General features: G+C 33.9%; 1 protein-coding gene across 3 annotated transcripts; it reads left to right on the forward strand.

Annotated features, from left to right (window-relative positions):
• The first annotated feature begins 515 nt into the window (after nucleotides 1-515).
• LOC148597634 (uncharacterized) lies at nucleotides 516-25,878 on the forward strand. 3 transcript variants are annotated; one of them, XM_088562733.1, is made up of 8 exons: nucleotides 516-640; nucleotides 3,688-4,021; nucleotides 5,402-5,655; nucleotides 6,489-6,603; nucleotides 8,641-8,741; nucleotides 11,876-11,924; nucleotides 15,372-15,407; nucleotides 22,900-25,878. In XM_088562733.1, exons 2-8 carry the CDS (start codon nucleotides 3,811-3,813, stop codon nucleotides 24,801-24,803), a joined length of 2,670 nt encoding a protein of 889 aa, XP_088418859.1. In that variant the 5' UTR covers nucleotides 516-640; nucleotides 3,688-3,810; the 3' UTR covers nucleotides 24,804-25,878. The 3 variants fall into 3 exon arrangements, with proteins under 3 accessions (XP_088418859.1, XP_088418860.1, XP_088418861.1); XM_088562734.1 differs by having other exon boundaries at nucleotides 552-740; XM_088562735.1 differs by lacking the exon at nucleotides 516-640 and adding an exon at nucleotides 753-1,723.
• The last annotated feature ends 674 nt before the right edge of the window (nucleotides 25,879-26,552 follow it).

Here is a 26,552-nt window from a genome sequence, read left to right on the forward strand (position 1 = left end):
TTTTTTCATGTTTCTTGGGATTTTTTTTCTTGGTACTGGCTCGGTCAATGTGGATTAAAAAAAAATACAATAAGCTCATCAAATATATTATTTTCTTATGATTTCATGTCAAGAGTAGTCAAGGGAACCAAGGTTATAGCGGTAATCAAAAAGTAAAACTTATTAACATTTTCTTTATTACGTAATTCAAAAATACGCTTTTAAGCAAAAAGTTCAAATAAATTAAAATAAAAAAAAATGAAAATAAAAGATTTTGTTATGCAGATTTTTTGTTTGATTTGTTTTTATTTTAAAAAAAGATTTTTTAAACAACTGTTGACAAGGATTTCGATAGCACGGGTTGTCTTGTTTCATGGACTGGGTCCCACATACAATTTCCTTGCCTTCGCTTAATTGTTTCATCCAAACAATCCTTAAATAGCACTCATTTAAAACTGGCTGTATTGTCTTGTATGACGGTCCGAGTTGTCTTATATGACGGTCCGAGTCCCTAATGTACAGTCGTAGTGGTCCAGAGATATGGACCGAGTTGTCAGGGGGCCGAATTGTCCGGTTTCCATACCAGTAAGATATAAACCTGAGTTTAAGGAACGGAAGGTGGGACTTTCCAGTTGGACCTCGCCCTATCATGCTTTTCGAGGTATTTTTGTAACAGTTTCTGTTTTATTGAGGTCATTTGTGGTGTTCTTAACGTCGATTCCTAGGGCTAGTTCTACAGTACCACCGCCTTTTGTTTTGAGGTGAATACGGAAAAAAAAACAATATCCAGGAAATCAAAACCGAAAGTAAAATATTTTCTTTGACCTGTTTGGCCTTGTATTATTCGCCTTAAAAGAAAAACTGTAAATATAGTTATTTCTCTCGAGTCTGTAGTAATGATAAACGGAAATTTTATTTTATTTAACATTTGGGAATACATGTACAGACGTCACGGTTGTATAACTGTAGGTCTACAAGTAACTTGGAATGTGAATTTATTCTCTGTAGATGTACAGTACATGTATGAGGGACAGTACTTTTTGTACTCAGACAACTTTGACTTTGTTGAAAATGCACCACTTTTGTTGTAATATTGCTGAGGTCTCTCCCTTCCCTCTCTGTAAAGGTCTGAAAATTTCCCAATAATGTTAGAACTGTCAAATTTTTGGTTTGTTGCAGAAATTACATGTATACTTGGCAATTGAGGATTGTACCATAGACCGCTCGGTGACAAGCCACCGACAAACCGATTTGGCTAAAGAATTAATCCTTTAGCCAAGTCAATTAACTTTTAAATCACACTACAAACAACGTACTACAACACAGATAGGCTATCCTGCCACATATCCCCCACCTTAAGAGTCTTCATACCACGTACAACTCTAACACTAGCTCATCAGCCTGTTGTTTGTTTCGTTGGGTCCCAATGTAACATGAATTAGAATTTCTCCCAGTTCTCATAATATTTGGCATTGAATACAAGCAGTTAAGTTACAATAATTTATTATTAGAGACGAAATAGTGTCATAAAATACATGTACATTTTGCAATCAGGCCCTTATTCTACTTGCGCTTATGTTATCTCATCTGAAGAAGTGATTTTGACAACAATATTTTGGACGGAATAGTTTTCCGTTTAAGTCCAAGCCATAAGTACCGTTTGTTCTTGCATCACCAAACTAGCTGTCCTGGCATGTACCAGGCCAACTAAGCTGCCTGGGTTGCGACTGACGAAGTCCACAAGGTAATAGGAAACCGTCTATTGACCTTTAAATTAATAATAACCAGAATAGAAATATGTCAACAATAAGCCAAAGCCATTACAGGTTGTTACCACCACAGACCATGAAGTTTTACATATGTACATGTACCTCTCTGACATCTATGGCAATACCCCCTGAACTGAGTCAAGCCCCCTAGACCTGTCGGCCAGCTAGGCTGTATATTTTGTATATATATACTAAAAATGGTGTCACAGTCTTCTATGTTCTAATTGCTTATTATGATCACATGATGCAAAGGATGTTCCATGTACATGAAGCCTTTACTTCTATTTTTAATGATATTGATGCTACATATGTATGTTTCTATTAATATTAACTTGTATATTGAAGCTATATTTCTAAATTTAGTTCTGGACTATAACACCATTTAAAAAAGGTGACACTTCAGTGTAGGTGCAATATTTGAAAATATGTTAATTTTATGTAAAGGAACATACATGTACATGTAATTACAATTGATACCCAGATATTTCTTAGTGTCAGAATAAATCCTTGGAAGGGTCTCATTCATCATATGTAAAGTGTATCTGAGAATTTACAATGGTAAGAAAGCTTGACAAAAAAAATTGGTTAAATAAAAGATAAACTTGAAAGAAAATATTTGATAATGAAAATAGTGTCAGTTTTATGGATAATATGGTGGCATGCCGCCATTGAGAACAAACTAAATCTTTCTTTGGGGTTAGGAAAGTATTTAGGAAAAGGAATCACACTTCCCACTCGATGTTTTAACTGGAGTGCAAAAAGTCTTACAAAAGACTCAATTGTGTCAAAGTTGTTGACAACTCTTTGTTAGAATCACTGCCCTTGAAGGTGAAAAATGACCATTTTTGCGGTTTTCAGCCAATATTTTAAAAGTTATTATAGATTGAAAAAAAACTTTCAATTGATAAATGATCCATATGATAAAGCATAGAAAGGTCCTCATTTTTCAAAGTGGTGGAACGACTTTTGTACAGGTATTGCTATAGAAACAAGAGAGGATCTAGGATTTGAGTTGGGGGAGGGGGGAGCGTTAATTGAAATAAATGTAGTGCAAAGCAAGGCAAAAATATTATGGGGGTGAAACTTGTGGTAAAAGAATATTTTCTTACCAATTTAAGGGGGGCGTATGCCCGGTACACCAGTCCTTGGATCTGTGCCTGAGAAAGGTGAAAAATGACTGTTTTTACATTATCTTGAAAACAAAAATACATTTGTAGCTTGGAAAAAAGTGTTTTGATTGATGAATTAAAATGATATGAAAACACATTTGATTGATGAATTGAAATGATATAAAAACGCTTTCAATTTTCAATCTTAAATCATTGCAATAAATCAAAAACCAATGTTCATCATTGGAAAAAGATTCATTTGTGAAAGAAATTAGATGAAATGATTTGTAGAAAACCAAATATGTCATGTGCCACCCACTGCCTGGTGTTTGCAAGGACTCCCTCTTAAAAGCTTACAATACCCAAACATTTAATGCTTAAAAGTAATATGGGATGTGAATTTCTTATCCCCTCCCACTCCAGAAAAATGACAAAAAATAAAGAAAATTTGGGTGGAAATTTCAAAACCAGGATTATTTTTGTGTCAGTTTCTAGCATTGAGTTACCATAACACCAAATTAATTTTGTTATTTGTTGCTGACTAAAACAATGTTACTTCTCTGAAACTGATGGCCATGGATATAGAACAATTGATTTTCTATACAAGGTACTTTGAATAACTGAAATTAGCCTTGCAAGTATCCTGTAAAAAATTAGAAAAAAAAAAGAAAAAATCCTCTGATACGCCACATAATCATGGTAATGTGAAGGTTGGATGAGAAGTTTACTTGGCCATATAAAAACAATGTAGTATTATCTAATAAAAAAAAAGACTATATTAAAACATGCAAGAGAATTGCTACACAATTGTTGTCATTTTATCATTTCAGCCATACATACGTGTACCTTCAATTTAACATCACGAACATCAGAACAGTACAGAAATATCAACTCCTCTGATGACATGATATGCTAAGTCCAATCTTTGAAGTTACAGTTAGTCAACTTTAATAATGTCAGTATCAGAAGAAGAGACAGATTATCTCAGACTGGTTAACCTGGTAGTAAAGGTGGCACCACAAGCTGTCAGATATTTGTTTGATCAGAGATTCCCTCCAGCAGATCTGACATTAATAGTCCAGAATAACTTGGGAAAGCTGAAAAAACTTAAAAGTAAAAGGATAATCAATGCAGCACAGTGGGATTTACTGTTTCCTCCATCAGGTGATTCTCTTTCTATACAATCAGAAACAAAAGTTAATATGACACTGATTCTTTATCTCTTTTGTTTTCTTTTTATGCCTGTTTGAAAAGTGGAAAAAAAGAGGTTTGACACTAACTTCATGTGTTTGGTGGTCAACAGGACTATTTCAGAGGTAAAACAGTAGTCCACAGATGGTAATGATGGTTCTGTTCTTAGATCTTATGAAAAATAAGGCAAAATTAGATAGCCCATTGGACTACCATGAAAATTTTCAAGTAGTCCTCTCCAAAATTAGGGTGGCACAGGACTACCGGACTACTGTTAGTGTCGATCCGTGGAAAAGATAAAGTAATGATACTGTCTGTCTGCACATATGGTGATTCATCTGTCTTTCTTAGTTTCTATTTGCACTTTTTTCATTTTGAATGAATTTTTATCACATGATGCCAGTGTCATGAAATTCCTAGTTTACATTTCAATCTGAATTACATACGTGGTTTCATCATAGGATTAAACAGCTATTTTTGGTCATTCATGCATGTATGAACGGATCTCGGAGCGAAAGGCTGTTCATGTAATATTTTGGCGTGGAGAGATCAATTCATACATGTACGTGCATGAACGACGAAAAATAGCGGTTTAATCCTTATAATTTCATCCCGACCTTTGGGAATTATTTTTTGGGGAAATGTGTTGAATTGGTAAATGTGTTTATAGAATCTAGTTCTGGGACAATTTGATTTTGGGCCGATTTTACTTATAGTTAGATTTTAAGCATTTATAAGTTTCTTTCCCCGAGCTGAAAATTACTCTCTATAAAGAAACTGTACCGATAAAATCAATGTGGATGAAATTTAAACTATTCTCATGGCTATATTATGCTGTTTAGGTTGTTGCTACACTCTTTTGAACTACATGGCCGCTGTATTGGTTTCAAGTTGACAGGCGTTCATGCATGTATGAACGATCTGGTGAAGTTCAAGCATGCAATTACAAACTTTCTGACAAAGACATTCATAACCAATCAAAAACGGCTATAAGTTTGAAGAGTCTTATGATTAGAATTATTAGATAATGATTATGCAATGAATTCATCTGAAAGTGGGGGGGGGGGAGTATCCTTACATGTGTATTTTGTGGTTTCATGATCTAACACTTGACTTTTGTCTGGCTTTAACAAAGGATACTGTTTTTATCTGCCAAAGCCACTTGATATCTTGTCAAAATACATTTGTAGCTTAAGGTCGCTGTAGCATGAGATTCAATATCAGTCTCAAGAGCTTCGAACAGCTTGGTGACACTAACAATATGGATTCTGTAGAGGGTATCCTTAGTAACTTTGAAAGATCACAATTTTACCCATCATTATATATGACGTTATGCTCTGATTTGTTTTACAGGAAATACCACTACGTCTACAGTATATGATGTCACTTTACTGATTTGTTTGTTACGGAACATAAATCCACTTGGATCACTATTTCCTGCCGTAGCACAGCCATCAACAGGATTTGATCAACTCCCACCAATTACTGATTCATCTGAGGGGGCTGACCTTGCCAGGATCAAACACTACAGAAATAATATTGCTCACAATAAAGAAGCTACTATAGGCAAAATGGATTTTAATGTGGCTTGGTCGAATTTATGTGAGGTAAAGCGTATATACATAAGATGTTGTTGCATCATAATGTTTAAGTTTGTGTAAAGAAATCTTTTCTAAACAGAGATTGCAACATTGATAAGACTGTCAGTAATTGCAGTCATAAAGCAGTGTGAAGCTGCCTTTATGTCTTCATCAGCAATGGCCAGTTCATCATTGATCCTCACAATATAAAAAAAAAACTCTAAAAAAAGAAAGGCTGAAATTGATTGGGGCTATGACTTGAACTGTTATGAGAAAGATTATTTGTATTCCGGTGTGTGCCCAATGACTTGAGTAAAAACATATGGATGTCTGTGATATTATTCCGTAATATGCCATACCACCAAAAGGAAGAATTGATTTATTTTGATTGGGTCATGACTTGAACTATTTAGGAAATAGGGGCACTGAGTACTGTTGTATGGGTTGATTGGGTCACGACTTGAACTAGTAAGGAAATTGGGGGATTGAGTACTGTTGTATGGGTTGCAACAATAGGATTACAGTGTGCTTAATTTCAACAAACCTGATGCTAGAAGTTAAAAATAAAAAAAAAAAATGAACCCCTTTATTTAATTGTTGGATATGACCTATCTCTCAATTATTCAAGTTTTTTTTGCAAGACTTACATTTCAAGATGAACACTGGTTATGTATTTGTTTTTCACTCAACCAATCAAATCAAAGTCTACCTCCAAATGGAAAAGATGAATGGACATTCCACAGTCAGTGTCTACTCACACAGCATATCATGACTTATGGCTAATTTTGCTGTTTTTTTTTTCTGATCATACATGTACATTAATAAAACATTTGAAAAATAAATACTATATTCAATTGCAGGCAATCAGAAGACTGGGTGCTGGTAGATATTGCAAAGACTGTTTTGATTTGAGAGTAGCCTCCCTTGATAGGTTTGATAGAGATGTATATAGAGACATGATAAAGACATTGATAGGTGAGATTATTTTGATAATCTATAACATTTTATACCACAGCAAAAAACTCAAGCATGTTTAAAATCCAAAAACATTCATCCCACAGCTTGTACACCATGAAGTTCACTGAAGCCAAATAAAGTTAGTTACAGTCATGAGTGGGAGGTCAGGAGTCCCCTGAAGGGTCACTCTTAGGGAAAAAATGAGGATTTCTTTACAATTTTTTGCTGAGAAATGAACCCTACCCTCTAAAAAATCTCACTTCTTTTGGCAGCGGAAATTCATGACCTCTTTTTTCAGCTCTCCAGTCATTATTTTTTTAATGAAACTCTATGTCAGGTAGTCTCATTTTAAAGGACAGTCACACTGCTTGCAGATGAAAATGAATTGAGGTTTCCTAAACTAAGATTAACACCGCCAGAACCAATATAGCAGAAACAGGACCAATCCTGGACAGATCTGGGTGCATTAGATTTCACCCTTTCTGTTTTTCAGATACTATTTTCTAAGCAGCTTGTAGAATTATTATGCAGCTTTCTGGGATGTAATATAACCTTATGGATATACAAAATCTTTCAGGATTTAAGTTTGGGCAAAAATTGTAGAAATAAAGGCTGATGGACTTGGGCGTTTTTTCATAAAAAGTTGGTCTCATGCCTTGTCTGTGACTCCTCCTAAACAACTTTTGTTATGAGGCTTGATGGAGTGTTTAATTACTATAACTATATTGTCAGGAACTTACATTGTATGTTTACAGCAAATGTACAATTATATTCTGTTATTGTGTTGTCAACAATAACAAAAATACTACTGATTTCTGATTTTAGTTTGGGTGTTTTAGAATATGAGCAGAATTGTGTGCCGAACGTTCTTAGTCTATCCCCATAAAGATTAAGTCCAATATGAATCATTTGTTTACCTTAGTCCCCAAATGTACAGGGTTCAGCAGGTTGCAGGGTATTAGTTTCTATCGGGGCAATGTCTAGTTGAATCTTCCCATTGTGCATCTCCTATTTTAGATTTTGATCCGAATCAATTTGGAGATCTCACATAGAAAGTTAGTAATCATTGCGCACAGGTTTACAGGAAGGTTGGATATCATATGACGATGTGCATGAAGGTATAATACTGTCAGAGAACTCAAAAGGGAAATAATCAAGTTAAAAACCTCATCAGCACAACTCCTAAACCTCATATGATAAGGGAATGTTTTGAAATTTAAGTAGCACTCCAGCTAAGAATCATGCAAAATGTGATTCATGGTTGGAAAGCCTACATATTTTTATTTTTGATATTTTGTTTAAAATGCTTTAGTAAACAAAAATTAACATTTGGTTTTTCATATAACCTGTGCTCATAGGAGATAAAAATTGTATAGAATGCACTGTATAATTCAAAATCAAGGGAGATAACTCTGTAAATGACACTCAAATACAATAGAACCTATTGAATTTTTAATGTTGATTATCTCCTAAGAGCAGGCAGACTTGAATGAATAATCACATATTTCATAGTATAGACCCATAAAATAACTTGATTACAAAAATAAAAATATGTTGCCTTTTTGGGGGTGTATCACTCTATTCAGATTTTGCATGATTCTTACAAAGACAGCTACTTAAAAGGAAGGTTGGGTATCATTTGTACATTTTTGTATATATTTTTGCAGGAAGGAATACAATTACTGTCGCAAGGCACTAAGGGGAGATAATTCAAATTAAGGATTTTACATCATGTTCAAACATCATTAGCACATCTCCTAAACCTCATAAAGGATTTAGATACAATTTTACAGAAAGGTTGGATATCATATGAAGATGTGCATAAAGAAATAAAATTACTGTTGGATGGTAAAAGGAGATAATTCATCAAGCATTTTTCTTTGAAGTCCATTTAAAGCAGATGTATTTTCTCATTGAGCTTACTCACGGTATTTTTAGTTTATTTTGTTATACTTGTTTAACACCTATAAAATGTAAGCAAACATCATCTAAAATATTAATTTGGAAAATACTTATCATTACTCTCTATTTCATTTGCCATGATTTGGTTTGTAGATGAAGAGTTAAACAAGATACACACAGATATTTCAACAACACTCACAGACCTTTCAACCACACTTGCAGACCATTCATCAAAATTTGCAGAACAAACTAAGGTAATTCATGGTCCTTCAATACTCTCCAAAGGAGCCCTCAAGGTTATGTCATGGAAATATATATAGAATAATAGGTACTTTAAATTTTGATCCTGATAATATCATGTGGAATGTCTCGATGAGTGCATGATATTGTCTGAATGATATATTTAACTTCTTGGTGTGTATCATTTTCATTTAAATCTGTACAGAAGATCTGACAATGTTACCATCACTCTCAATGTTTTGATACATGTAGATATTATTTTCAAATATTTTGTCCTGTATGAATGATAGAAAGATGTCTGTGAAACAAAATCTGAGAAGAAGAAAAAAGAACCAAATTACTGATAGTCTTTAGTTTGTTTAGGTCTTTACAATCTTTGTAATCTTATTCAGCATGTTGAACTTTACTAGTTTCAAGTTCCTATATATATAATATTTTATAGAAACATAACGTCAATATGAGGCCAAAAAAAATATATGTGTGTTTACAGTATCCTGACTGACCCTATTTTCCAACGCTGACCTTTAACATTTTTATCGGAAAAATTAGCAGAAAATGAAAAATTCAGAACATTTACTCCATCCGCATCTGCTTTTGTCTATTACCAACTCAATCAGACACAGTGACCGCCTAGTATGAGTTCCATGCCTGGTCAAGTGTCTTTTCTATAACTTTCAAAGAATGCACACTGAAAGGAAAAACGAATGTAATAGTCCCTGTCAGTGACAATTAAAAGTTTGTGGATATATTTCATGGACACCATCATTTTAATGTGAAATACAAGGAGTGTTTTATCACAGCTAAAATTGAAGCCATGGTTACTCCGACCCTTACGGTAGGGGAAGTTGTAAAAAAATCGAACTATCGACCATATATTTTTTTTCAGCTGGGTACAGTAAACACACATACATTTTTTTGGCCTGATATATATGAGGAGAAACACTGTGCCCATATATTTATAAAAGAAATATAGCTTAAGGTACGCTGACTATCCTTTGAATCACATGGCATCGATAACTAGAATAGCACAGCGCATATAATATATCTTGATATATCTTGATAATGCCATGTGGGATCTACTATTTTTTCGTTGACCTTTGACAGTAGTCTTTTATGTTAACATGGTAAAGGTCAAATATTAGAACTATGTTAACATGGTAAAGGTCAATTATTAGAACTCTGTCCAGACTTTTTGTGTCTCTTGACTAAGGACATTTATATTTGGTATGTGGGTATATCATGATAAAACAGGGTGCCCTGTACCATTATCAATGACATTTGACCTTTAACTTAAATGTGGCAATCAAACAATGATTTATTTTAGGCACTTATTTTGTCCAGACCCAAACTTTTTATATGACCTCAAAATATTTATTTCTGCTGTGTGATGGTGTTACCCTGTTGCTATAATTGTGTTTGGCATTCATTAACTTTTGTTCATGTATGGAAACTTGAGTTAAATTTCCCACACTTTTCTCTATATAATCAGTAAAGATATATCTATATCACAGATGCTTCAGGATAAATTTGTATCTCTTTTTGTTCATTAACTAGTTGTATTGAATATATTTGAGGTAAAAAAGACCAAATTGAGAAAAAGTATTTGCCACCCTTTGCCTGATTCTTACACAGTATAGTATGTTATAATATTCCACTTAGTGATGTCTGTAATGTCCCCACATCACTGTGATATGCTATCATAAATAGTACTGTCTATAATGCCCCCACATCACTGTGATATGCTGTCATTAACATGATTAATAGTACTGTCTATAATGTCCCCACATCACTGTGATAAGCTGTCATAAATAGTCATGTCTATAATGTCCCCACATCTCTGTGATATGCTTTCATTAATAGTCATGTCTATAATGTCCCCACATCACTGTGATATGCTTTCATTAATAGTCATGTCTATAATGTTCCCACATCATTGTGATTTGCTGCCATTAATAGTACTATCTATAATGTCCCCACATCATTGTGATTTGCTGTCATTGAACATTTAAAGGTCATGTCTATAATGCCCCCACATCACTGTGCTATGCTGTCATTGACAGTACTGTCTATAATGCCCCACATCACTGCTATGCTGTCATTAACAGTACTGTCTATAATGTCCCCACATCACTGTGATATGCTTTCATTAATAGTCATGTCTATAATGTCCCCACATCATTGTGATTTGCTGCCATTAATAGTACTATCTATAATGTCCCCACATCATTGTGATTTGCTGTCATTGACAGTACTGTCTATAATGCCCCCACATCACTGTGATATGCTGTCAGTAATAGTATTGTCCATAATGCCCCCACATCACTGTGCTATGCTGTCATTGACAGTACTGTGTATAATGCCCCCACATTACTGTGCTATGCTGTCATTGACAGTACTGTCTATAATGCCCCCACATCACTGTACTATGCTGTCATTGACAGTACTGTCTATAATGCCCCCACATCACTGTGCTATGCTGTCATTGACAGTACTGTCTATAATGCCCCCACATCACTGTGCTATGCTGTCATTGACAGTACTGTCTATAATGCCCCACATCACTGTGCTATGCTGTCATTGACAGTACTGTCTATAATGCCCCCACATCACTGTGATATGCTGTAATTACTAGTAATGTCTATGATGTCCCCACAGTTGGAGGGACGCGGTAGGGGGAGGCATATATTTTGCAAACATAACCACAAACTTTACAGTACACCTTGTCAGAAGTAATGAATTACACACATTGTACCTAGTTGCATGTGTAGAGTAGCTATTTTAGCAGAATAATTTTGATGGTTTCAATTTTTAGAACATGTACTTTCTGCTTTAATAATTTGTACAAAAAGTTGAATGTTAAAATTGGGTAGGTGTACACATGCTTTAGGTGTTTGTTTATTTTAGAAATTCTCTCTATTATTCCTCCTCTCAGTACAGAAAGGGGCTTCATTGTACATTGTCTAGCTTTCCTAGCTTTGACTTAGATGGTTGAGTGGGGGTATTGTACGTTGTCTACCTTTCCTAGCTTTGCCTGAGATGGTTGAGTGGGGGTATTGTACATTGTCTCCCTTTAACAGCTTTGACTGAGATGGTTGAGTGGGATATTCTTAACATGACATAGTGTGCAACATCTTATTTTATTTTGCAGAATAATCAAGAGAATGCAGCATCTACTAGGAAACTAGAAAAAAAGATGGGTAAGACCCTAAACCATGATTTGCTAATATTATATATTATATCATGGTGTTTATTTATTCTTAGTAAAACTAATACAACCGGACATGTAATTATGATGTGGCCGACCATAGAAGTTATAGATAAACGACTGTCATGATTTTTTTTATTACAACTTCCTACTAGGTAACAAACATTAAAATGGTAATAAAAAAGAATATATTCCAAAGATAAAACAACAAAGAACATGAAGTAACACATACATAGACAATAGAGACACAAAGAACATGGAGTAACACACACATAGACAATAGAGACACAAAGAGCATGAAGTAACACATATATAGACAATAGAGACATAACGAACATGAAGTAATACATACATGGACAATAGAGACACAAAGAACATGAAGTAACACATACATAGACAAATAGAGACACAAAGAAAGTGAAGTAACACAAAAATAACACATTCATAGACAATAGAACACAAAGAACATAAAGTAACACATACAGGGACAATAGAACACAAAGAACATAAAGTAACACATACAGGAACAATAGAACACAAAGAACATGAAGTAACACATACAGGGACAATAGAGACACAAAGAACATGGAGTAACACACACATAGACAATAGAGACACAAAGAGCATGAAGTAACACATATATAGACAATAGAGACATAACGAACATGAAGTAATACATACATGGACAATAGAGACACAAAGAACATGAAGTAACACATACATAGACAAATAGAGACACAAAGAAAGTGAAGTAACACAAAAATAACACATTCATAGACAATAGAACACAAAGAACATAAAGTAACACATACAGGGACAATAGAACACAAAGAACATAAAGTAACACATACAGGAACAATAGAACACAAAGAACATGAAGTAACACATACAGGGACAATAGAGACACAAAGAACATGGAGTAACACACACATAGACAAATAGAGACACAAAGAACATGGAGTAACACACACATAGACAAATAGAGACACAAAGAGCATGAAGTAACATATATATAGACAATAGAGACATAACGAACATGAAGTAATACATACATAGACAATAGAGACACAAAGAACATGAAGTAACACATACATAGACAAATAGAGACACAAAGAGCATGAAGTAACATATATATAGACAATAGAGACATAACGAACATGAAGTAATACATACATAGACAATAGAGACACAAAGAACATGAAGTAACACATACATAGACAAATAGAGACACAAAGAGCATGAAGTAACACATATATAGACAATAGAGACATAACGAACATGAAGTAATACATACATAGACAATAGAGACACAAAGAACATGAAGTAACACATACATAGACAAATAGAGACACAAAGAGCATGAAGTAACACATATATAGACAATAGAGACACAAAGAACATGAAGTAACACATACATAGACAAATAGAGACACAAAGAAAGTGAAGTAACACAAAAATAACACATTCATAGACAATAGAACACAAAGAACATAAAGTAACACATACAGGGACAATAGAACACAAAGAACATAAAGTAACACATACAGGAACAATAGAACACAAAGAACATGAAGTAACACATACAGGGACAATAGAGACACAAAGAACATGAAGTTACACTTACATGGACAATTGGGACACTAAGAACATGAAGTAACACATACATGGACAATTGGGACACAAAGAACATGAAGTAATACATACATACACAATAGAACAGAAAGAACATGAAGTAACACATACATAGACAATAGGGACACAAAGAACATGAAGTAACACATAGACAAAAGAGACACAAAGAATACAGAGACAATGGGGAAACAAAGAACATAAACATGAAGTAACATATACAGAGACAATGGGGACAGAAAGAACATTAAGTAACACATAAATAGACAATGGGGACACAAAGAACATGAAATAACACATACATAGGCAATAGGGACACAAAGAACATGAATCAGCACATACATAGACAATAGCGACACAAAGAACATGAAGTAACACATATATAGGCAATAAGGACACAAAAGAACATGAAGTAATACATGCATAGACAATGGGGACACAAAGAACATGAAGTAACACATACATAGACAATAGGACACAAAGAACATGAAGTAACACATACATAGACAATAGAACACAAAGAACATGAAGTAACACATACATAGGCAATAGGGACACAAAAGAACATGAAGTAACACATACATAGAGAATGGGGACACAAAGAACATGAAGTAACACATACATAGACAATAGAGACACAAAGAACATGGAGTAACACATAGAAACCAAGGGAAATGAGTATACTTTTGTACTTTAAAAACTGGGAACATTGACCCTTGCTTGTAAAAATTTGTGTCATCAGCCCCTACTAATCTGGATCAAATGGGATAATATCATAGGATGTTTATTAAAAACTAGTGTAGAAGGCTTATTTGTCATTTAATTTTGATAATTTGTCCTTTTGATTTGTTCCTTTTAAAATTTTGTTCGTGTATTATACATATTTATGTCTCCCACACTTTGGTGTTTGTCTGCCTGTCCGTCACAAAGTTTTTCAGTGCAACTCCTCTCCAACTTCTGAAACGAATTTTAGGAAATTTGCTATGTAGCTAGAATGTCATATGTAGTTATGCATAATTTTCCAGGAAATTTTTATCCCCTATTTTTTGTAGGAGTTATGCCCTTTGAACTAATAAATTTGTCAAAATCCTCATAAATTACTTTGTCAGCGCAACTCTTCTGTAACTTCTAATCCCAAATCTTGTGAAACGTGATGTATAACAAAAACATCATATAATGTGCATATTACCTGAAAATTTTTATCCCCCAGTTTTTGTAGGATTTATGCCCTTTTGAACTAATAAATTTGCCAAAAATTCTCAAAAACTACCTTGTCAGACTAACTCCTCTGAAATTTTTGTACCAAATTTTATGAAACGTGGTATGTAGCAAGAACATCATATGTTATTGTGCATATTACCAGGAATTTTTGATCCCCTTATTTTTGTAGGAGTTATTCCCCTTTGAAATTACAAATTTGACAAAATCCCTTTTGCATTAACTGTCGAGAACCACAAGAAAATAAAACTATGAAATCACAGACACTCTTTGGTAAGATTTGAAAGTTCTTTATCTCAGCTGAGTCTTATCAAAGAACTTGAAACTTTATCATTGGATGTTTGAGATATCTCAGCTGAGTCTCATCAAGGAACTTAAAACTTTATTATTTGATGTTTGAGATATCTCAGCTGAGTCTCATCAAGGAACTTAAAACTTTATTATTGGATGCTTGAGATATCTCAGTCTTGCATTCCTGTGGTTGTTAGATTCTTAATATCTTAAAAAAATAATTGCTGTTTTTTGCTAGGCAGGCGATGTTGATCACTGCTTTTGTCCATATAGTAGAAACTGATGTTATTTATACTTTCAGATGAACTAGACAGTAGCATTCCTAGGCATATGAAAGGTAGGAGAAAAAATATAGGACTAACTTAGTCTCCCTGCTTCTAAGGTCAAAGGTTGAATTGACTTCATCCTCTAGAAATAAGAATCAAAGAAATATAGACAATAGTTATATGGATAAAAATGAAACAACAGGGACAAAACAATACTGAGACAATATGGACAGAGACAATACTGAGACAACAGAAGAAGATACAATACCGAGACGACAGGGACAAAACAATACTGAGACAATATGGACAGAGACAATACTGAGACAACAGGGACAAAACAATACTGAGACAACAGGGACAGGGACAATACTGAGACAACAAGAACAGATTCAATAATGACAACAGGGACAGAGGCAATAGTGAGACAACAGGGACAGAGACAATACTTAGACAACCGGAACAGAGACAATACTCAGACAAGAAGTGCAGATTCAATAACCAAACAGATAAAGGGACAATAATGGGACAACAGGGACAGAGATAATACTTAGACAACTGGGACAGAAACAATACTAAGTCAAACAGAACAAAATCAATATAAAGACAAACAGACCAGATACATTACTGAGACAACAGGGGCAGAAGCATTACGGAGAAAAAAGGGACAGAATCAATACTTTCAATAGAAAAGAGAAAATACAAAGACAATTTGAACAGAAGCAATACTGAGACAACAGGGACATAGACGGTACTTAGACAACAGAAAATGAGTCAATGCTGAGACTACAGAAACAGATTCAATACTAACACAACAAGAAAAGAAACAATAATAAGACAACAGGGTAAGAGATTATACTAAGACCAGAGTAAAAAAAAGACAATTCTAAGACAACAGGAATATAGACAACAATGAGACAACAGGGATAGTTAAAACTACAGCAAATGGGACAGAGAAGAAAAGAAAAGAGACAATACTGAGACAACATGAACAGAAACAATACAAAGACAACAAAAACATAGGTAGTAATGAGACAACAGGAACAGAGAAAATACAAAGACAAGAACATAGGTAGTAATGAGACAACAGGAACAGAGAAAATACAAAGACAAGAACGTAGGTAGTAATGAGACAACAGGAACAGAGAAAATACAAATACAAGAACATAGGTAGTAATGAGACAACAGGCACAGAGACAATACTGAGTTAACTGGAACAGAAACAATACTGAGTAAACTGGAACAGAAACAATACTGAGACAAAAGGAACAAAGAAAATATGAACAGACATAAATACTGAGACAACAGGTACAGAGACAATACTGAGTAAATTGGAACAGAAACAATACTGAGTAAACTGGAACAGACACAAATACTGAGACAACAGAATAAGAGATGATACTGAGACCAGAGCAAAAAACACAATTCTAAGACAACAGGAACATTGACAACAATGAGACAACAGGGACAGTCAAAACTACCACAACTGGGAAAGAGACAAGACTGAGACAAAAACACAATACTGAGACAACATGAACAGAGACATTTTTAAAACAACAGAAACAAAGACAATATTGAAACTACAGGGACAGAGACAAAACTGAAACAAAGGGGACAGAAACAATACTGAGACAAACAGAACAGAAGTATTACTGAGACAATAGGGACAAAGGCTCTACATAGAAAACATGGACAGAAGCATTATTCTAACAACAGAGAAGAGACAATGCAAAAACATGAACAGAGGCATTACTGAGACAACAGGGACAGTAGCTAACCGAGACAACAAGGACAGAAACAATACTGAAACAAACATGACACAATACAAAAACAAGATAAACTGAGGCAATACTGCGAACAGTAACAAAGGAAATACTGAGACAACAGGATAAGAAATACTGAGACCAAAGTGAAAAAGACAATTTTAAGACAACAGCGACAGAGGCAGCATTTAGCCAACAGGAACAGGGACAATGCTGAGACAACAGGGACAGCCAATACTGGTTCAATTGGAACAGAGACAATACTGAGACAGCATAGACAGAGATGATGCTAGCATAACCGAGACAATACTTTGACAAAAGGAACAGAGACAACACTGAGACAATAGAAACAGACAATTCTGAGACAACAGAATTGGAGACAATACTGAGACAATAGCAACAGAGACAATATGAACAGACACAAATACTGAGACAACAGGAACAGAGACAATACAAAGACAACAAAAACATAGGTAGCAATGAGACAACAGGAACAGAGACAATATGAACAGACACAAATACTGAGAGGAAAGAAACAGAGACAATACCAAGACAACAGGAACAGAGACAATGCTGTGACAATAGAAACAGAGACAATACTGAGACAACTGGAACATGGACAATACTGACACACCAGAAACAAAGCAAAGACAACAGAAACAGAGACAATACTGAGACAATAGGAACAGACGGTATGAACAGACACAAATACTGAGACAACAAAAACAGAGACAATACTGAGAAAGCTGGACTAGAGACAATACTGACATAACAGGGACAGAGACAGTATAAACTGATAAAGACAACAGAAGCAGAGACAATACTGAGACGACTGGAACAGAGACAATATGTACATACACAAATACTTAGACAACCGGAACAGAGACAATATGAACAGATGCAAATACTTAGACAACAGAAACAGTGACAATACAAATTCAATAAGAACAGAGACGATATTGAGACAACAGGGAACAGAGACAATACTGACACAACAGAACAGAGACAATACAAAGACATGAGGTACAGAGACAATACTGAGACAATAGGAACAGAGACAATACAGAGACAACTGGAAAAGAGAGAATATAAACAGACACAAATACTGAGACAACAGGAACAGAGGCAATACTGAGTTAACTGGAACAGAGACAATACTGAGACACAAGGAACAGAAACAATATGAACAGACACAAATACTGAGACCACAGGATCAGAGACAATACAAAGACAACAAGAACATAGGTAGTAATGAGTCAACAGGAACAGAGACAATACTGAGGCAACTGGAACAGAGATAATATGAACAGACACAAATACTCAGGTCCATAATACAGGTCCATAGACAATACAGAGACAACAAGAACAGAGACAATACAAAAACAGCAGGAACAGTGACAATACTGATACAACAGGGACAGAGACAATACAAAGACAACAGGAACAGACAATATTGAGACAGTAAGAACAGAGACAATACCATGACAATAGGAATAGAGACAATACCATGAAAATAGGAACAGAGACAATATGAACATACACAAATACTGAGACAACCGGAACAGAGACAATATGAACAGATGCAAATACTTAGACAACAGAAACAGTGACAATACAAATTCAATAAGAACATAGACAAAACCGAGAAAACAGGGAACAGAGACAGTACTGACACAACAGAACAGAGACAATACAAAGACATGAGGTACAGAGACAATACTGAGACAATAGGAACAGAGACAATACTAAGACAACAAGAACAGTGACAATACGACGACAGCAGAAAAAGAGACAATACAGAGACAACTGGAAAAGATAGAATATGAACAGACAAATACTCAGACAACAAGTACAGAGACAATACAGAGACAACAAGAACAGAGACAATACTGAGTCAACAGGAACAAAGAAAATATGAACAGACATAAATACTGAGACAACAGGTACAGAGACAATACTGAGTAAATTTGAACAGAAACAATACTGAGACAACAGAATAAGAGATGATACTGAGACCAGAGCAAAAAACACAATTCTAAGACAACAGGAACATTGACAACAATGAAATAACAGGGACAGTCAAAACTACCACAACTGGGAAAGAGACAAGACTGAGACAAAAACACAATACTGAGACAATATGAATAGAGACGTTTTTGAAACAACAGAAACAAAGACAATATTGAAACTACAGGGACAGAGACAAAACTGAAACAACAGGGACAGAAACAATACTGAGACAAACAGAACAGAAGTATTACTGAGACAATAGGGACAAAGGCTCTACATAAAAAACATGAACAGAAGCGTTATTCTAACAATAGAGAAGAGACAATGCAAAAACGTGAACAGAGGCATTACTGAGACAACAGGGACAGTAGCTTTACCGAGACAACAAGGACAGAAACAATACTGAAACAAACAGGACACAATACAAAAACAAGATAAACTGAGGCAATACTGTGAACAGTAACAAAGGAAATACTGAGACAACAGGATAAGAAATACGGAGACCAAAGTGAAAAAGACAATTCTAAGACAACAGCGACAAAGGCAGCATTTAGCCAACAGAAACAGAGACAATGCTGAGATAACAGGGACAGTCAATACTGGTTCAATTGGAACAGAGACAATACTGAGACAGCATAGACAGAGACAGAGATGATACTGGCATAACAGAGACAATACTTTGACAAAAGGAACAGAGACAATACTGACACTACAGGAACAGAGACAACACTGAGACAATATAAACAGACAATTCTGGGAGGACAGAAAAGGACATACAGTATGATGAGACACAAATACTGAGACAACATGAAAAGAGACAAAAGGAACAGAGACAATACCGAGAAAACTATAACAGACAATACTGACACAACAGGGACAGAGACAATATAAAGACAACAAAAGCAGAGACAATACTGAGATGACTGGAACAGAGACAATATGAACACACTCAAATACTGAGACAACAGATACAAAGACAATACAAATTCAATAGGAACAGAGACAATACTGAGACTATAGAAACAGAGACAATACAAAGACAACAGAAACAGATACAATATTGAGACAAGAAGAACAGAGACAATACGAAGACAACAGGTGCAGAGACAATAGGAACAGAGACAATAGGAACAGAGACAATACTGAGACAACAAGAAAAGAGACAATACAAAAACAACAGGAACAGACACAATACTGAGACAAAAGGAACAGAGACAATAGAAAGACTACAGGAACAGAGACAATACTGAATTAACTGAACCAGAGACAATACTGAGACATTATGAACACACACTAATACCGAGACAATAGGATCAGAGACAATACAAAGACTACAAGAATAAAGGTAATAATGAGACAACAGGAACAGAGACTATACAAAGACAACCCGAATAGAGACAATACTAACACAAGAGAACAGAGACTATATAAAGATAACAGAAACAGAGACAATACTGAGACAATAGGAACAGAGACAATATGAACAGACACAAATACTGAGACAACAGGAACAGAGACAATACAAAGACAACAGACACAGAGACAATACAAAGACAACAGACACAGAGACAATACAAAGACAACAGGAACAGAGACAATAGAGGAACAATAGGAACAGAGACAAAACTGAGACAACAAGAACAGAGATAATACTGAGCCAAGAACAGAGACGATACTGAGACAATATTAACAGACCCTATTACTGAGAAAACAGAATCAGAGACAATACAAAGACAACACGAATAAAGGTAATAATGAGACAACAGGAACGGAGACAATATGAAGACAACATGAACAGAGGCAATATTGAGACAACAAGAACATAGGTAGAAATGACATAACAGGAATAGAGACAATACTTAGACAACCCAAATAGAGACAAAACTGACACAACAGAATAGAGACTATACAAAGATAACAGAAACAGAGACAATACTGAGACAGTAGGAACAGAGACAATTCTGAAGCAACAAGAACAGAGACAATACTGAGACAATAGTGACAGAACAGGGACAATGTGACAGACACAAATACTGAAACAGCAGGAACAGGAACAAAACAAAGGCAAAAGGAACAGGGACAATATGAACAGACACAAATACTGAGACAATGTGAACAGACACAAATACTGAGACAACAGGAACAGAGACAATACAAAGACAACAGAAACAGGGACAATATGAACAAACACAAATACTGAGACAATATGAACAGACACAAATACTGAGACAACAAGAACAGGGACAATACTGAGACAACTGGTACAGAGACAATACTGATACAACAGGGACAGAGACAATACAAAGACAACAGCAACGGAGACAATACTGAGACAGTAGAAATAGAGGCAATAGTGAGACAACTGGAACAGAGACAGTACTGACACAACAGTGACAGAGACAATACAAAGACAACAGAAACAGAGACAATACTGAGACAATAGGAACAGAGACAATACTGAGACAATGGAATAGAGACAATACTGAGACAATAGGAACAGAGACAATACTGAGACAATAGGAACAGAGACAATACTGAGACAATAGGAACAGAGACAATACTGAGACAATGGAATAGAGACAATACTGACAATATCAAGACAAAATGAACAGGAAACATACTTTGTGCCGTGGCTGCAGCATATAGAATACCCATCTTTGTCTATGGCAAGTCGAAGTGGACAAAAATCAATATTTTGTAATATTAGAAAATAATTTTTTAATGTTACAAAATCATTTTTTTTATATCAGAAAATATTTTGTAATATCAGAAATTTATTTTGTAATATTAAAAATTAATTTTCTAATATTGCAAAATATCACACATTTAGTAATATTACAAATTGAATTTGTAATTTTAGAAAATCAATTCGTAATATTAGAAAATCAATTTGTAAAATTAAAAAATCACTTTGCAATATTGCAAAATCAGTCACATTTGTTTATATTACAAAATGATTTTCTAATATTAAAAGTAGTCAAGGCGACAAGCTTATAGAGGTAATCAAAAGAATGCAATCAAGGGACAAAGACCAGACATGGAAAACAGACATACACAAAAAAGAACATAAAGCGACCAAAATCATACATACAAAGTAACAAAAGCAAATGAGCAACTCAGACTTCACTAAAAACTGGGAGCATGGACCAGGTGCACTGGTAGGGTAAGCGTCCTCTGCTTTTCTATAAACACGCCAATTTGCTCATAAAAATAAATTTGTAATATTAAAAAAAACATTTTTTGATATTATATTAGAAATTCATTTAGTAATATTAAAAATTCATTTTCTAATATTACAAATTCCTGATTTAGTAAAATTACAAAATATCACACATTTAGTAATATTGTAAAATGAATTTGTAATATTAGAAATTGATTTTGTAATACAAATGTATTAAAAAATCATTTTGCAATATTGCAAAATCAGTCACAAGTTTTTATATTATAAATTGATTTTCTAATCGTAATTGAATACAACAAATCCAACATGTAGTACCAGATAATTTCTAATATTAAAACCATTTTTAAAATTGGAAATTTTATTGAATTTTTAATATCAAAAATATATTTTTTTAAAATTAAAGAAAGGTTTTGTGATATTAAAAAAATGAATTTGTAATATTAAAAAAAAATCATTTTTTTTAATATTAGAAAAGACTTATTTTTGTCCACTTTGGCTTGCCATACTTTTCCATACTATTCAGGTTTCAAATTAAATTGTTGTGTCATTCTGCTAAACATTTTATTATTTTTGATACACAAATAATTAAACATAATTTTTTTTTTATTATAGAAAAATATCAGAGTTACATTGAACAATGGCAGGAAGATGAAGTAACATTTATTGTTACTAGGGCAACAGAACAGGTGACCAGATTGGTTCAAGAAAATGGTGTGGTTCTTGTTACTGGAAGTTCTGGATCAGGGAAATCTTCAATTATACACCATGTAGCACTAGAATTACAATCAAAAGAGAAATATGATGTTATCCCAATTGTATCCTCTCCTGCTGATATTGTACAATACAGAGATTTAAAAAAGAATCAAGTTTTTGTCATAGATGATTTTTGTGGGAAGAATTTTATTAATGAACAAGACTTACAAGCATGGAAAGAACAGGCTGACAAAATTGAGCAATTACTTCTTTCTGAAAATAAAAACCGAAAAGATGCAAAATCAGATAAAAAGGGGGTAACTTATGGACGAATGATAATTCTTATTTCATGTCGTTTGCAAATATCAAAGGATGCAAAATTCGAGTCAATGAAGATGTTCAACAAACCATCAGTAGACTTACAATCCAAGAATTATTGCTTACTGCCTAAAGAAAGACATAATATGATCAGCAAGTACACAACTCTATCAGAATATAACTTACAAATAATGGATAAAGTGATGGACAGGTGCTCCTTTTTTCCATTGCTGTGTAAAATGTCGAAGGGAAAACAAGTAGAGCAGTTGACTGAACTTTTCACATCTCCTGTTGATAGTATAAAGAATGATATCAAAGACATGATAGAAAATAAACATTTTGAGTTCTGTGCCTTGGTATTATGTGTATTGTTTCCAAATGAATTAGAAGAATCGTATATGAATCCAAGAACAACACCAGAAAATGTTAAAGTGAAAGTAACAGAAATAGTGGCTAATTTTGATATCAATCTAAAAATAGAACTGAAAAGAAAACAACTTGTTGACACCTTCCATAAACTTGATGGAACATATATCAAGAAAACAGGATCAGTCTACAGTATAGCCCATGATAAACTGTATGATATGGTTGCTGTAACTTGTGGTCAAAAACTTGTGGAACTTTTCATTGAATATTCACCTTCATCATTCATAGCAGAAAGATTCAAACTTAAATCAGGTCAAAATCTAGAACAAGATGATTCCTTCCTGTATTTATCTGATGATACTGAGATTGTTTACTTTGACAGAATATTCAGAGATCTCAAAGAACAAGATGGAAAGTCCTTTTATAATCAACAGTTGAAAGAAAAAAGATATAAAGATAAAGTGATGGGATATATAAAAGAACACACAGATTCATGTAAACAATTATTCCTTGAGTTGGATGATAAAGGTCTTATAGCTAAAAATAGATACTTTTTTAACAAACGTAAATATTATACTAGTACACCAATGATTGAAGCCTCAAAGATTGGTTTTTATGAATTAGTTAAATATCTCATTTCTATAAAATGTAATGTAAACAAAACAGATAGTATATTGGGACGTTCACCTTTGTACTACAGTTATAAGAATGGCCATGTAAATATTGCACAACTGTTAATAACAAATGGTGTAAACATTCAAGATGTTTTGTGGGAGGCATGTCGCCATGGTGATATTAATACTGTGAGAATGTGTCTAGATAGAAATGCTGATGTGTCACAGTGTAATAGTGGTGGTGATGGAGATACTCCACTGTATGGTGCATGTGTGAGGGGTCATATTGACATTGTAAGATTGTTGTTAGATAGAAATGCTGATGTGTCACAGTGTAATAGTGGTGGTGATGGAGAGACTCCACTGTTTGGTGCATGTCTGGGGGGTCATATTGACATTGTAAGATTGTTGTTACAGAATAATGCTGACCCAACTCAGAGAACCAGGTGGGGTCACACACCTTTAGATAAAGATTGGGTTGATGAATCAATTAAACAACTTTTATGGAGTTACATTAAACATTGATATTCATTCTTTATATCAATAATCTACACATGATTTATTTTTTATGACCTTTTATTTCTTTTATTTTAAGAATGAGATATCACTTGTGGGGTCTTGTTTTAATCAACTTTTTATGCTGAATCAGAATATATAATTATTTTTATGATTTGTGAGAAAAAAGTTGTTTTTCAAAATTTTCTGGAATGTTCTGTACAGTGGAAGTTTTGTATTTTGAGTTGATTTTAGTGATTTATTTTTATATTTTAAGTTTTTGACCCATGTTGTGGGGTCTTGTTTTACTCGACTCATCTTTCTGCATCAGTTAAAATTAATAATTTTTAGATTTGGTAAAAAAAGTTGTTTTTCAAAATTTTCTGGAATGTTCTGTACAGTAGATGTTTTGTATTTTGAGTTGATTTTAGTGATTTATTTTTATATTTTAAGTTTTTAACCCATGTTGTGGGGTCTTGTTTTACTCGACTCATCGTTCTGCATCAGTTAAAATTAATAATTTTTAGATTTGGTAAAAAAAGTTGTTTTTCAAAATTTTCTGGAATGTTCTGTACAGTGGAAGTTTTGTATTTTGAGTTGATTTTAGTGATTTAATTTTCATATTTTAAGTTTTTGACCCATGTTGTGGGGTCTTGTTTTACTCAACTCATCGTTCTGCTTCAGATTAAAGTAATAATTTTTAGATTTGGTAAAAAAAGTTGTTTTTCAAAATTTTCTGGAATGTTCTGTACAGTGGAAGTTTTGTATTTTGAGTTGATTTTAGTGATTTAATTTTTATATTTTAAGTTTTTGACCCATGTTGTGGGGTCTTGTTTTACTCAACTCATCGTTCTGCTTCAGATTAAAGTAATAATTTTTAGATTTGGTAAAAAAAATTGTTTTTTCAAAATTTCTCTGCTTCAAATATCACAAAATTAATAAGCAGTCATCTTTGACAACATTTTATAATTTTTATATTCAAAATCTTTTGAGGTATAAAAAAAAATATTTTAAACTGTAAATCTAGTTCATATTACTTTGTACATTCTTATTATTTGGTGTAAATAGAGATTTCTAGGATAAAATAAAAATATTATCAGTTTCAGTGTTTTTTTCCTCAAAAGTGATATAGTGTGGCATGGATCTTATTTTTTGAGGTGGAGGAGGGGAGAAAATAATTTTTTATGCCATTCAATCCACAGGGTGGGTCCATGGTGAATGTATAATGGGCGCATACCTCCCTTAAAAAAAAAAACAAAAAAAAAAGCTTTCGTATTCTGCTAAATATTGTGTTGTGGCAATTTGTCATACTCATTAACATATCATAATCTGGTTTCCTTTTATATAGTTATTCTCGTAATTCCTTTAAAAAAAGTCCTGGATCTGCCCCATGGGGGGACTGGTTTAGACAAGTGTTCAATTTACCAAGGTTCAAAATAAACTTTTATGGAGAGACTGGTTTAGACAGGTGTTCGGTTTACCAAGGTTCAAAATAAACTTTCATGGAGAGACTGGTTTAGACAGGTGTTCGGTTTACCGAGTTCTAAAATAAACTTATATGGAAGGACTGGATTAGACAGGTGTTCGGTATACAAAGGTTTAAAATAAACTTATATGGAGAGACTAGTTAAAACAAGTGTTTGGTTAACCAAGGTTCATAATTAACTTGTATGGATAGACTGGTGTAGACAGGTGTTCAGTATAAGGTGTAAAATAAACTAATATGGAGGGACTGGTTAAGACAGGCGTTTTGTATATGAAGGTCTTAAATTAACTTAT

This window comes from Perna viridis, chromosome 15 (assembly GCF_037379345.1).
Source record: "Perna viridis isolate PV_CMFRI_1.1 ecotype Kerala chromosome 15, ASM3737934v1, whole genome shotgun sequence".
Classification (NCBI taxonomy): Eukaryota; Metazoa; Mollusca; class Bivalvia; order Mytilida; family Mytilidae; genus Perna; species Perna viridis.